At 36.0% G+C, this 14,923-nt stretch overlaps 1 protein-coding gene across 4 annotated transcripts; it reads left to right on the forward strand.

Moving 5' to 3' along the window:
• The first annotated feature begins 583 nt into the window (after positions 1 to 583).
• LOC140778271 (uncharacterized) lies at positions 584 to 14,675 on the forward strand. Of its 4 annotated transcripts, none has more exons than XR_012107166.1 (6): positions 584 to 982; positions 1,063 to 1,296; positions 3,208 to 4,458; positions 9,333 to 9,567; positions 10,350 to 10,781; positions 13,924 to 14,675. XR_012107166.1 is itself a non-coding variant. In XM_073122910.1 (5 exons), exons 1-5 carry the CDS (start codon positions 669 to 671, stop codon positions 10,536 to 10,538), a joined length of 2,223 nt encoding a protein of 740 aa, XP_072979011.1. In that variant the 5' UTR covers positions 584 to 668; the 3' UTR covers positions 10,539 to 12,816. The 4 variants fall into 4 exon arrangements, 2 of the variants coding, with proteins under 2 accessions (XP_072979011.1, XP_072979010.1); XR_012107167.1 differs by lacking the exon at positions 13,924 to 14,675 and adding an exon at positions 12,825 to 12,988; XM_073122910.1 differs by lacking the exon at positions 13,924 to 14,675 and having other exon boundaries at positions 10,350 to 12,816.
• The last annotated feature ends 248 nt before the right edge of the window (positions 14,676 to 14,923 follow it).

A 14,923-nucleotide genomic window follows, 5' to 3' on the forward strand; every position in this document is an offset into this window, starting at 1 on the left:
AGCAACAATAGAAAATAAGAAGAAGAAAAAATATATTAATAACTTTAGTAAATGTAATAACAAATTTTTCAAATATAATAATAATTTTTGTTGTTTTTTCTATATGCTTTCTATACAAGTCTCTATTAATCATTATCTTTTTTTTTATACAAGTCTCTATAATCACTTTTTAATTAATAAAATAAGAGATTAATTAGAGATAGTGGTGTGAATTTATATCTCCTTGTATTGTAACAACTTTCATTTTTTTCCATATATATTTCGTTATCTTTTAACAACTTTAATGGTGAAGTAGAAAGAACGATTATTACTTATATAAAAAAAGATTAAGAGATAAAACAAAGAGCAGTATAAGAAGATGATGAAGAAAAAGAAGATGATGAAGAAAAAGAAGATGAAGAATAATAATAATAATTATCAGCAGTATATGAAGTAGAAGATGAAGAAAAAGATGAGTATGGGTCATTATAGTATTCTGTCAATATTTAATGAGGCATTAAATGAGTAAAATTAGAAGAAAAGTAAAAAAAAAGCCTCAATTGGAAGGAAACCGAAAATAACTCTAGCTGCTAGAGAAAAAATCAAGTGGGTTTCTGTGCAAAATGTTAAGGGAGAACGAGAAGTGCTACACAGTGAGCAAGTCTTGAATAGACTTGTTCCAAATTGCAATGGAAGAAGAGATGCGCCGAGATGATGGATGCTGCAAGAAGAGGAGAAGAAGCTCAAAGAAGATTCCACCATCTTCTTCTCCTCCTCCTCATCTTGATCTCTCCACCATTACCACCATCTTCTCCTCCTTCGATCGATCAATGTTCCCCCTCCTCCTCGCCTCCGCCTCCAATCTCCAAAACCCCGACGCTCGATCCCTCATCCTCCGCTTCCTCCGCTCCCAACTCGCCCTCATCACCACCACAACCTCGTTTTCTTCCATGCCTCTTCCCCACGCTTTCCTCTCTCTCCTCCCTCTCCTCCTTACATCGAGGTAAACTGATCCCTTTCTTGCTCCCCGTCTCCTTCATTTTTGGGTGGTTTAATGAATTAGGTCGCTTTTTGGTTATTTAGCTACTCTTCTGTGGCTGCGCTGACTGCCGAGGTGGTCGGCGCCACTGTTCTCCACTCTTTGGAGGCTAATGCTATGATTGCTTCTGATGGTGGAGTTGTGAAGGGTTTGGTTTGGGCGTTGGGGAGCCGGAGCCGTCGAGTGGCCAAGGCTGCGTGTAATGCTGTTATGGATCTTTCGACTTCTCCTATCGGAAGGGAACGGCTTAGAGAAGCGTCCGCTGTCGACAAGCTATTGTGAGTATCTCTGGTTTCGAATTTAGTATCGTATTTGTTCATGAATTCTGATTCTTGAAGTAGTTTGAGAACTCTGGTTACATTGGTTTACATTCAACCAATTGGTGAACTTAATTCTGAAACTATCTTTTGGTTACTGCTGGTTCTGAAACTCTGGTTATCCAACTGTTTGATGATGATTATTTTGTTTAGTCATATAAGATTTTGTTGAAAGTTTGCTTTTGTAATTGTATTTACATGAAATGAGATAAACTTGGCAAGATAAAGATTGGAACTGGCGAAGCATCTATTCATGGGATCATTATAGGAAAATCCCCAATTGGCAAAATTTATATAGGTAGAGCCTTTCATCCATCCCCAAAAGAAAGCACTTGAGGGAAGTGGATTTAGTCTTTCGATCACTACTCGATGGCAATCAGTCCTCTCTTCGAAGACTGAAACTTTTGATAATGATAGATAAAGAGGCTGGGCAGAATGCCTTTGGGGATTGAAACCATGAGCCTGGGCAGTACAGCTAACTCGATCTTTCCCTTGTACAGATCGATTCAACAAAGGTGACAGTGCTTCATCCCAGGTGCAAGACTCTATCTACTATTTAGAAATTATATTTTTGCTAAAAGATTTAGAAATTCTCTAACCCTAGTATTGCTTTTGGACTTGGCAATCCTTCCTCTGAGGTGGAATATTGGTCTTAGGACTAGAGAAGTATTATATCTTTTACAAATGATTTAATGTAACTCTCTAGTCTAACTCTTTCTCGTTCTTGCGTGTAATTGTTGCATGCATGTAAGCGATTTAATTTTAGATAATTAGGCCCTCCCATATGATAGGATATGAAAACGAACAAGCTGAAGAAACTGAGAAGGTGATAGTGGAGGCCATGAGGCATTTCTTGTAACATAGGTAAAGTGATCATGGGCTTCAACTGTACCATCAAAATAGTTTTAACTTTTAACAATAATATATCTCCTGTAAACTGACAGATGGTGATTTTTTCTTACCAAAGCGATTTGGTAAATCAAACTTCACTATGACTAATATTCTTTCCATTTTAGTTCAATAATGTGGACTATTTCTAGCTAAATAAATTCTTGTTGTAGATCTGTTATGATCACTCAGAGCAACAACTCTATTGATGTGTGGGAACTCTTTATGAAAATATGATAGAAATGAAATATGGTATATGTATATATACATAACATACAAATTAGCAATAAAATGGACTATTATTAATGTTTTTCATGAATGCAAATAAACTACGTATTTAGCATGGAAATAACTCCTTATTTTACTACTGGCTTTATAATTTATATAGGTATGAATGATGCATGTATGTTAGACTGTGTATTTCTCTTGCTTTGCCAAGTCAATTACCTCACTGAAAAGCTGCAACAGTCCAGCTAGAAATGCATACAAGGAATATGTGATTTCTTATGCATGAGGAGATGAGGGACATGGACATGACATGCTATTTGAAGTGTCCGTGCTTCCTAGATGCTTATGCTTTACAAAATGATCTTCTTAGTTGGGGTGTTTTCTTATGAAATAATTTCTATACTAGTATAGCTATGCTCATCAGTTATACTTATATAAGAGAGATTATATTGGTATAAGCTATTATGGTGTTTGGTTATAAACAGAGAAATAGATATTAGTATAAAAAGGCTTGTACTAGAATATATCTTTGCTTATTCTACAAGTGAACGGAGCCAAATTTTTTAGGTGTTGTAGAAGCTGTAAATCAATGACCATTCATATTTAGACATTTCCAAGGACACTAATAAAATTCAAGTAGCATCTAACAAGCTTATTTTATCCTTTATGTTCATGATATGATATTCTTACATTATATTCCAATCGTATTTAAGTAGTTTAGATTTTCATATGTTAATCTGACTTCACTTTGTATAGGTATTTATTTTGTCAGGAATCTCTTCCTGTACCTTTAAAACTTTTCCAAGATACAGAGAATGCAGATACTAAATCTTTCAGAGAAGCATCCGAAATAGATAATCTTTTGGCATTAACCCTTGACACTGCAGTAACCCTCATCAATAGTTCCAGTGAAGATTTCACCGACAGAATATCAACTGAACTAGTCAAAAGATTTTCTCCTGTAATCCATGAAATTTGGGACAAGCTTAAAGGCTCAGCATTATTGATCAATAGCAGTTGGCAAAAGAGCTCCTTGCGGAGTACTAAGAATGATCTTGCTGAAACTATTTTTAGGATTTCAATGAACCAGTCTCATGCTGTGGCTTTGGAATCTAATGAGATCAAAATTAGTATATTTGGGACAAAAGAATCTGATTTTGAAAATTTCATCCTAAACTACTGGGAAAAATCGCCCCTTTTACTTAGAGGGGTGTCAAAGAACTCAGAGATGGCTAACACGATTTTCAATTCCTTGAGACATTCTTTTAATATTCGAACAGCTGCCAATATCATTGACTCAATTTTAGTTGGTCTTGTTTCTTGTCCTCCCATTGCTTCAGATGAAGTAGATATTACTTGCTTCCTCAACGAGATGAATGACTCGTTGGGCTGTCCAATAATAACTGGACAGGATATCAGAGTTTTGAGAACACGGCAGCTAAACCACCTTGGGTCTGCAAAAGGATACACAGAAAAAGAGGAACATTTCTTTGTGAACGGTATTGCTTTATCATCTGCAAATCCATTCTCTCTCCATAAGTGCAAGGAAGCGTTTAATGATGGTTATTCAATTGCCTTACGTGGAATGGAATTTCGGTTTGATAAAGTTGCTGCGATAGCTGCGTGTTTTGCGGATCTATTTGGTCAACCATCTGTAGGAGCTAACTTATACATCTCACCACCCAGATCTCAAGGTTTGGCTCGGCATTATGATGATCACTGCGTACTTGTGTGGCAGCTTTTTGGGAAAAAGCAGTGGATGGTTTCCCCTCGTCCAACATGTCTTTTGCCTAGGTTATATGAACCACTTGATTCTGTATCTATTTTAGAGAACAATATATGTGAAGGTATGAGGATTTTAATTGAAGAAGGAGATATTTTGTATATTCCTAGGGGTTATGTCCATGAAGCTCATACACTCATCGATGAGAGTGAATCTGAGATTAGTGCATCTGCAGATTATTCAATCCACTTGACCCTTGCTATTGAAGTTGAGCTGCCCTTTGAGTAAGTATTTTACGATTACAAAGTTCTGTGGTTAATCAATGATATGCTTTCTAGTTTTAATTGGCTCAATGAGTAGCCACATGTTGCACATTTTCTTAGCATTATCTATGTGCTTGATGTTACGCTTGCTGTTCTGATATTGTTTTCTACATTGATGTGTACTACAAAGAGAGTATTTGTCTAATAGGTCTACGGTACCAAAAGATAGGCTCTGATACCAATGATAGGTTATGGAACGATTCCTTCAAGATTTACATTTATTGCAAGAAGCAGTCCGCGCAATCGAGGAAAAATATTCACTAAATATTCTTCCATAGTCAGAAAATTATGAAACCAAGGTAAATCGATCCGTAACTCTCTAATTACATTTTTCGTATTTACGCCCTTCGTAGTGAATGTTAGGGTTATGGATGATAATGGAGATGAGAGTAGATGGTTGATGTTGTTTAAGTGATAAAGACAAAGCGGAAGAAGTGGTTGAGATCACAAGGAAGAGGGAGGACTCGACAGACGAGAGAGATTAAAAGTTAGGAGAGACCTTGCCAATGGTAAAGATGGTAGGTTGGTGAAAAGGGAGGAGGGAGATTATGGTATTGAGAGTAGAGAAAAGATAGAGAGGCAAGAAATCAATATTCCAATAGTATAATGATTTTTGCTGTCATCCATATCTTTATAGAGGCTAGCCAATAAGGTTCCCAGTATCGGGATCGGGATCGGTATTGGCCGTCTAGAAAAATGATACGTATCAGCCATATCAGCCGTATCGGCCACTCGTATCGGATCGAACAATTTTTTGATTATATAAAATTTTAATATTATTTAAAAATGTAGAAAAATTTAGAAAAAATGACAGACAAATAAGAAAACAAAAATTACTCACATATAAAGTCTAAAAACTTAAAAAATGTAATAACTTACTCAAAATTTAAAATTTTTATGAATACTAAGCTGGTTGTCATAAATTTCTATAGTCTTCATTATTATAATCACCATAAGTTTATAAATATTTATGTCTGGGACCTGATGCTCTAAAAAGTGATTCTATATACTGTCATATTATATGGATCTTGTTGTGTGACTTGTGTCGGAGGAGGGTAATAACTAGTATTTGGATCTTGTGCCTGAGAATACTGAGGATATTGAGGATAATAACTAGCATATGAATTTTGTGATGGCTCCAAACAATAAATACTCGATGTACCATAATCATAGGAAGCAATATTTTCATGACGACGTCGCTGATATGTATATACATCCTTAGTTTCTCTATCTTTACTTCTTATGCCTCCTTGACTTTTTTCAACAAATGTAAATGGGATGATCTCACCAGCATATGTATCATCAAGACTATGACTAGTACTAGTATGTATATTATCTCTCGCTGCTGAACAATTCGTACCAGCCTCTGCCCTCATTGTGGTTTCTCTCAATGTCTCATTTAATCATGGGTTATCTCTGTCATCTAATAACCCGTCCTCTATTTCTCTGATCCATGGAGTCAAGGGGTCTTCTTTATCAAAAATATGATTTAAATCAATCAGTTGTTTATTTTTTGTCTTTTTTCTTAAGTTTCTTTTCCTCAATCTCATATTATATTGACAAAAAACTAACTTCTCCAATTTTTCATTATCAATCAATTGCGTATTTTTGTGTGGATTAGGGAGAAAGTAGTCCAATTTTTTTCACACTGTGATGAAGACACAGTTTGACTTAAAATCTTATTTGCTATTAGCGTCAAATTTAGTGCCTCCTCCCATTCATAAATAGATCACTATTCAACTGGAGTGTTATGAGATATAGTTGCAGCAACTTTAGCAGTTTTGAATTTCTAGCTCTCAATCTATCTCTCCATTTGAAATCAGAAATATATTATTGCATACTGATTATATGAAAGTTAAAACTTGAAACAAATAAAAAAAAATTATTTAATTGAATCATAACTCACTTCTTTATCGCAAAGGATTTGTTTATGAATATCGGGCTCAAGCTTGTTGATTATCTTTCTAACTCCCAACAAGACTTCATTATTATTATTGACATTTGTAGAGAACTGAAATTTTGGATTAAGAAAATATCCTGTAGAAATTTAAAATTTGTAAGCATTTAAGTTTTTAAATATTTATAAATAAAAGTAAATTAGTAAATTAAAACTTAAAACATAAAAGCATGCCTACCAGCAGTGTGTATATCTCTATGTAGTTATTTGTTCCATCTAGAATTAATCATTTTTCATCACTTCCTATAACTTTGGCCCATATATTTTTTACTGATTCTTTTGTTATGTCCATTACCTCATAAGAAACCCATTTTAGACTTGTCATCACTGTTTACAAGTCTTAATTCTTTGACAAGATGCTCAAATATTGCAGTGGCAATTGTAATATTATCCTAAAATGCATTTTCAAGAGTCATTTTAAAGTTTCACCTAAAGATTTATGTTTAGGTTTTATATTCTTAATTTTTATAGACTACTCCTATAATGTAAACATTCGCATAATATCATCCTTGTAGTACATGATGTTTTCCAAGGCTAAAAAGTGAGTGGCAAATCTAGTGACGCCGGGTCTGATGATCTCCCTACCATCGGTCATCTGCCTGAGTAAATTAAGAACACAACTATAGTTATATATAAAATTTGTTAATCTCTGACTTTTATATATGACCATGTTAATTTCAAGCTCTTTTGTAATATCTTCTAACATTAGATCAATACAATGTGCAGTACATGACGTCTAATATAAATGAGATCTTTTTATCATAAGTAAATTTTCAGCAGCTTTATAATTTGCCCCATTATCAGTAACCACTTAAGACTTTTTTTTTCACCGATTTCTTGTACCACCTTATCCATCAACTGACAAATATAATCTGTATTTTTGAAATTAGCAGTAGCATCCACAGACTTTAAAAATATTATCCCCATGCCAGAGTACATTAAAAGATTAATTATATTTCTTTTGTTTTATATACTCCACCCAACACACATTAGTGTACAACTAAATTTATCCCAATACCGTTTAAATGTCTCAATGTAAGTACGAAATTTATCTACCTCTGAGTCAAGATATTTAGTAGCAATATCATTTGAACTACGAGGCGGGATACCAAGCCCTACTGATTGTATAGTGTCCACCATAGTGTGATAGTAAGAACTATCAGTTACATTGAAAGGAATATAGTTGTAGAAGAAAAATTTAGAGATAGCCCTACCAATATATTTCTTTGTATTTTAATTTTTTTGAGAGTTGTCTTGATGGAAGTTTGTGTACGACGTTTTTTTTGAAGATATATATCTATTGGTCTAATATTTTCAGACTTTACTATAATATCAAGAGTCTTATAAATAAAACTGCTTACCCCATATTCTCTCTCCTTGTATATTAACTGATCTAGATCTTTGAAAGTTATCACTAGTGCTTTTTCTCATCTTTTTCTCTTCTCTATACATATTTTTGCTCTCTTTCATTGCCTTTTGCATTAGTCTCTCCTCATTCTCCTCACTTTGCTCACTGCTATCATCATTAATGGGTACAAGATTATGCATCAATTCTTCATAAACCATTGACTCTCTTTGTTGTGTAGATTGCTTATCCTTCTTTTTGCCAATTAAATGAGCCAACATTTACTTTCTAACTTCCAAGGGCACTTGAGTGCAAACTACTAGATTTCCTTGTCTTTCAGTTAAATGTTATTTCAAACGGCTGACACCACCACTCATTTTCTTTCCACACCAGTTGCATTTAATATGTCTTTTATCTTGCCCAATAGTGCTGCAATGTTGCCACCCAATGTTGATATCATATGATTTATCTTTTGGAGCCATTGATATTTTAACTCTATAACTAAAAAACATAAATAAAAATCAAAATAAAATATAAAATAATATAAAATTTATGCTAGGCCCAATAGTGCTGCTGCTGCAGGTGCTGAGCAACATAAGCAGCAGCAGCACCTGTTGCAGGTGCTGAGCAGCATAATTGCATAAGCAGCAGCAGCACCAGCAGGTGCTGCTACCACTACTGGTGCTGGTGCTGCAGCAACACCAGCTGTAGGTGCAGTGTGCACAATGAATAAAAAAAGAGAATTAGAAATTGAAAAAAAAACTCACCCAAGATTGCCGTCGAATCTTCATCGGAGAACCTCGCCGGAGGTCGAGGTCACTAGAGATCTACTCAGTCACCGGTGAGAAAGAGACCCGTGAGAAAGAGAGAAAGAGAGAAAGAAAGAAAAGAGAGAAAAGGGAGAAAGAGAGGCAGGTGGATGGGTTATTGATGTCCCCTGGGTTGGATCCGACCCGTTCCTACCCGTTTCGGTCGGGATCGGCCAAATCGGATTGCGTTTTGGCCGAAACCCTAGCCGAAATTAGTTCGTTGGAAACCTTGCTAGCCAACAAGCCAAAATAACAATGATTAATCCTAATTCTAGTGGACTCCCGCCGATCGTGTTCGAACGCGTCCAATCGCGTTTAAACGCATAAAAGGCGTTATCTGTCGATGCGAATCTGATGCAGACGTTCGAACGCGGCGTTCGAATGTGCCCGACAACGTTTGAATGCGTATTTTGCATTTTCTGTTTTTGTGAATTTGATGCAAGCATTCGCAAAGACGTTCGAACGCGACGTACAGAAAATTTATTTTAATAAAAATAAATAACTAATGCAATAAGAAAAGACTATAACTAAGTGTATCATTGTCATTTGGAGTTTGGTATCTCATGTGAAAGGTAGACTAGCAATATTTTTTATCTATATATTCAGCTCAAAATGTGGGTCTGAAACATTTATGCACTTAGGTCTAACATCCATTTATATTATAGATGCACTTTACATACAATTTTACATTGTAGATGTCTGATTAGTAGTGTGGATTTTGCAGATGGGAAGGATTTGCTCATGTTGCTCTTCATTGTTGGAAGGAGAAGCAGAAACAAGCATCTCATCATTCTATTGATTCAAAATTAAAAAAGCCAAGTGTCATGTTTCCACTCCTGTTGCATGTTTCAATCAAGCAGATTGCTGATCGTGATCCTGTCTTCAGGAAGGCTTGCTTGATTGCCGGAAAATTTTTGTCATCTGATCTCAACATGAGTAATCACTCGGAGAATCTTATAGTAAGCCAAAAATCTACTTTTAGGCACGTCATTGATAAGATAAATGAGAACTCTAACTTCTCAGAAGCATTCAAGTGTGTTGAATTAGTTGTCCAAGAAAGAGATGATAATTCTTTGCAGTGGATGAGGTGGCTCCGACATTTGCCTCTGGAGGGAGAGGATGATAATATAGATTATTGTAATCTATTTATTGTCTTGGAGGACCTTGTTGTCTCATACATAGACTTTGTTGAGGATGCCACAGTTGAATTTATTTGGTTTAAGTCCCAGTTTTGCAGATGTGTCAATTTTGAAGACACTTGTAAGAGCTTTGATATGGTGCTGGAGAAATACAGAAAAACCAGGAATCAGTATATGAAAGGAATGCTCTCACTCCATAGGAGATAGTAATATGCTATTTTACATGTAGATTGACAATAGTCTACATCTACCTCTCTCAAATTCAGTGGTGAAACAGTAGAATGAAGTTTTCTCTTCAGTATTTACAGATTTGTCGATAATTGACAGAGACAAGATAGAAAGAACATACCTACTTGTTAACTTTCTTACCAGTTGAGGTGGCATTATTTCTTTAGTGATGTATGAAAACAGTTGTGGTAGATCGTGGTGGTATCAGTGCTGTGTGGATCAAGTAACACAGTAGTCAAGTTTTCAGAAATTTTTTTGTGATTTTGTGTTGGCTTTCTGACTACTGTAGATACTTTTCTCTTGCTGGAATTATTTTTTCCTAAGTCATACGCAATGGACAGTTTTCTCATAGGCCTACCTCCATTCTGTTGCAGCAAGAGCCTTGGTGCTACATGGCATGTGGTGTATCAATCAGTGGACCTTTAAACTGCAGTTGTGGAAACTTCTGGTTGCTTCTTCAACTCATGATTCATTTATCCCAATTATATAGCTACTTTGAAGAGCTTTGGGAATTGAAGAAAGTGACACATTCTTCAACTACTAAATTTATTCCTTTGTTTTGACATGAGAATGAGGTGCTCTGATTAGATCATATATCTGCATATGTGTTGCTACTAAGGTCGAAGCATCGAAGCTTGATGGCAATAAACTGTGTCGGAGAAGCATGTGCTTTTCTGGTGCACACAACATGAGGGTGCTTGATAGGGGCACCAAGTTTCTTTCTTTATGCCAACTGGAGTTGCAAGTTTGCAATCTATCCCTGATGACTTCAAAGGACAAGAATGATGGATCTTACTACTTGTGAGGTGTGTCATTGAATATATCTAGCCATTTTAATTTGCAAACATATCATGAAACAGTCTTTAATGAACAATGAAGCTTTAAGCTTTGTCGGAACTTGAACAAGTTTGACCATTTTAATGCTATTTTTGTGAAGATAAAGGGAGGTTGCTGTAGCAATATGAAGCCAAAGGATATGATCAGTTGATATGTACTTGTTGTGCTAATAATCATTTAGATTTGTTAACTAAGTGTTCTGAATCATATGTTTCTAACGCCAGCTTTTCAAAATAAAATGATATTATAAGATTCCTCTATTGAGTTTTTATCTTAAGATCTAGATGTTCATATGAACAATATATTGAGGATCCAAGAAAGATCATAACATGTTTAGTCATTTAAAGGAAATGCTTGGATGAGAATTTAGACACTGTGAAATTCTAGTGATTCTTCAAGGTGCGTGTTGATTATTCCCTTAGTACACATTGAAATTTTTGTCCAATGAGTCAGGCAGCAAGATTTTAGAGACACATATAACATTGTACTAGCCATGTTAAATATATCATAGGGAGATGTACTAGGCAGCTCGTTTCTTCTTTCAATCGTGCAAGTTTTAACTTTCAAATAAAACTGAAATATATCAAAGCTGTACTGATATAGATCACATACTTCTTGGACATTCTTAGATGAGACGTTGTGCTTTGTGCTAGTAATGGATAACAAGGATAGGCGTTTTTAAGGTAGATAAAATATTTCTAGTATGGATCAATGGTTGTTAATTTTGGCATGTTCATTCTTATTTTACACCCCTCTACCTATATTTAGCTATCAACTATAAGTTATAAGCCAAAATTTTGAAACTCAGGATCAAGATCTGTTATTTGAAAAAATCGATACATATTAGTCATATCCAATCGGACTATATTTTTATTACATAAAATTCTAAATATTATTTAAAAATATAGAAAATTTTAAAAAATTTAGAAAAAGTGGTAGAAAAATAAAAATTACTCACATATGAAGCATAAAAACAAAAAAAAAAAAACTTAAAATTATAATAAATTTTGATCTAAATTTGATAAATTTCTATGCTCGTAATTAAATTACTAATATAGAAATGATTTGAAGAGAGATATCTCTCTCTATCTTCATTGCTGTTTTGCAGTAGTAAGAAGTTAAAAAGTGGGAGAAAGAGAGAGGATGAATAGAAAAAAAAGAATAAAAGAGAGCAAAAATATACTCACATAAATTCACCGGAGTGTAGAATAGCTGGAGGAGCTTGCCAGATTAGTTGTCAAATGAGCTTGCCAGATCGGTCGTCAGATGAGCTCGGTGAACTTCATTGGGTGAAGTATTGAGGGGTGGGAGGAGAGTGTATGAGAGATAGGGAGCAAAAGTTGAAAAAAAAAAGGTAGCTGGAGGCATCTATTACTGATTCCCCCTAGGTTGGATTCATTTTAGATCCGATCTGAATCTTTAAAACTTTAGTTTTGGCTGATATAACTAAAGCTGGCTAATATGAGACTGAAACCAGTCACTAGGCTTTGTCATTTGTTGGTTCACATCCTTTTCTCTCCAAATAAAGTGTTAATCTTAGAATTTTCCTAACTTTATCTTTTTTCCTTTTTTCAAAATGGTTCTTGAACTTGCATGTTAAGTTTAGTGTTTTGTTGGTTCACATATTCAAAATTTAGGTATATCTTGAACTGATTACCAAGGTACTAAATATGTTCTTTCATAATAGAGTAGATCAAATTCTCAACAAAAAAAAATTTGTTAAAGGTAGTGTACACCAACGTGCCATAGGTATGGACTGTGCTGATCACCGACCGGTATGGCACGTGCTGCGGCACTTGCCGACCGTGTCATAAGAGGAGAGAAAAAGGTAAGAGATACTCACCTTTGCTGTCGTTGCTCGCCATCATTGATCTCCGCTCGCTGTCGCCTGAGCGAATGCCCTAGCTCGAGAGGAGAGAGAGTGGGGTTATCGGTTAAAAACTTTCGGATTCACAACTTAAGTTTTTAACTCTCTCTCTTGCTCTCTTGATCTTTCTTCCTCCCTCCTTCAGGCTAGGGCACCCGACGTGAGCTTGGGCAACGGCGATGATGAAGGCGATTGTCGATGGCGAGATCAATACGAGGTCGATGGCGAGCAGTAAAGCTATTAGGAGGGGTGCCATGCGGCATTTGTTGTGCCACGTGCCGGTATGTTGCTGGCACGGGGCGTGTCGACCGTCCATAGTGTACACTGTAAACAATTATTTATGATTGCTATCTTAAAGTAGCTATAAGGTAGAAGGTAAGACGAACAACTATGCAGAAAGACTGAAATGATTGTCGGCAAAATCTAAGGAGTTAAGTAGAAAAACTTAAGGTGGTACTTGTAAGTTGTAATTCCCAACATGCTTCTTCCATAACCTCCTACCTGCAGTATCATTATGCTAGTGTCTTTCCCTAACATTAGGTTTCATTAGAGTGCATTTCAAAATTTGTGAGTGTTCGACAAGCGAATTTACAGACTTATATGATAAGTTATCAGCCTGTGACTAAATTTTTGAAGTTGGCTTTGTTTTCAGTCCTAAGAATATAAGGCTAGTGTGAGACTTGCAGTTAAATCTGCAAGGCCATTTGGAGGCTACAAGTATGTACACACATTGCAGTTTATGCTCTTGAGATACAAGACCAACCCTCTCATATTATTCTCATTATACGCATAATCTTGATAGGGAAGAAAGATTGCAATTTAAAATGGTATTAACTGCAGTGCTAAAATCATTTAATCATGAAGCACAATACATAAGCTGGAGAAAATCACTCTGAGCAAGTGAAGCTGAGATTGTCTATGGTTTTGGATGCTTAGGGTGTGGAGAATGATGAGTCGATACTCCTGGGTAATCTGCAATGAAAATTAGCTCTTCACCATCCTCATTTTGAACTAGACCTTTTGAACCATTCATAGTCTCGGGTTTCTTTATTCTACGAACTATCTGAAAGCAAATGTATCTGTTAAGACATATCTCTTGTTCTCTTTCTTCTCAAACTTTCAGGCAAAGAGACTTTTTTTTTATAGAAATATTAGTCAAAGAGACTTATTGACTACCTGATGATATTTATGCATTTATTTGTTAACGTACAAGAATCTTACCTCAGTATTCTGTTTCACCACAGGCTTGTGTGCTGAAATATGCAGCTCCCTCCCAAGCCTCCTCCCAAAAGTTGACGGTGAGACGAGGAGACTATTTGCTACTGGCTGGTTAGAGAGAGAGAACGCCACTGTGAGAAGGCATGTGAATACCACGTATTGCAGTTTCTCCATGATGGTGACTCATGCGAAGTTCTCTCTTGGCCCTCAAGTTTAAATTGTTGAGGGTGAACTGATCACATGGTGAATAGAGTCAAGGCTTCAATAATTGATGCTTTGGGATGAGAACATTATTGTCGCCCTGCTCTGGATCCTATAATGTCTTCGAAGAGGAGGCAGCATGAAGCAACCAAACTTACCTTTATGAGCATTGTCTGTACTAGTCACTGACCTTTTACGAGGACAAGTTGGGCATATCTAAAAGAGCAACCCTATCCTACCTAGGATTTAGCTTCGTAGCTAATCCTAAAGCTTGATGATTTTGCATTAATCTCTTTTATGATTAGGTTAGTGGTGTAGTTGTTGGTGTGTTTGTTAAAGTTGGTGCATATTGCTCACAGGGACTGCTTTTTGAGTGCTGGAGACAAAAGGAGGTCTGTTGACGGCGGATTCCTTTAGTCGTGGCCTTGTCTTTTACTCTAATGACAATGGAGATGTCGGGGTTTGGGCAGCGATACTGAAAGTCTTGAGAAATGAACAGTCCTGCGACTGAACTTAGCCCGTGAGCATCCTAAAGAAATTTCCTTTCCACCCATGAATGCAATTAAATTATAATGGTGGCCCAGTTTGGGACTCAAGAGTAGTTCCAGTCTTTCCTTGGTCAATGTCTTATTGTTTGTCTTGCTCTCTAGCATTGATCTTTCCCCTCGTGCTCTGAACTTTGAACCATGGTCTTATTATGCAGGAGCCCTGGAACTACTAATATACCAAACTATCACTCTCCATTAGCAACTCTTTCAAACCCGTCAAGCTTAATTGGTTCCCAATGGTTCTTTGGGGGTCTTCAAATCTAATCTGTGTCAAGGT

Source organism: Typha angustifolia, chromosome 15 (assembly GCF_048772165.1).
Source record: "Typha angustifolia cultivar Huaian chromosome 15, ASM4877216v1, whole genome shotgun sequence".
Taxonomy (NCBI): Eukaryota; Viridiplantae; Streptophyta; class Magnoliopsida; order Poales; family Typhaceae; genus Typha; species Typha angustifolia.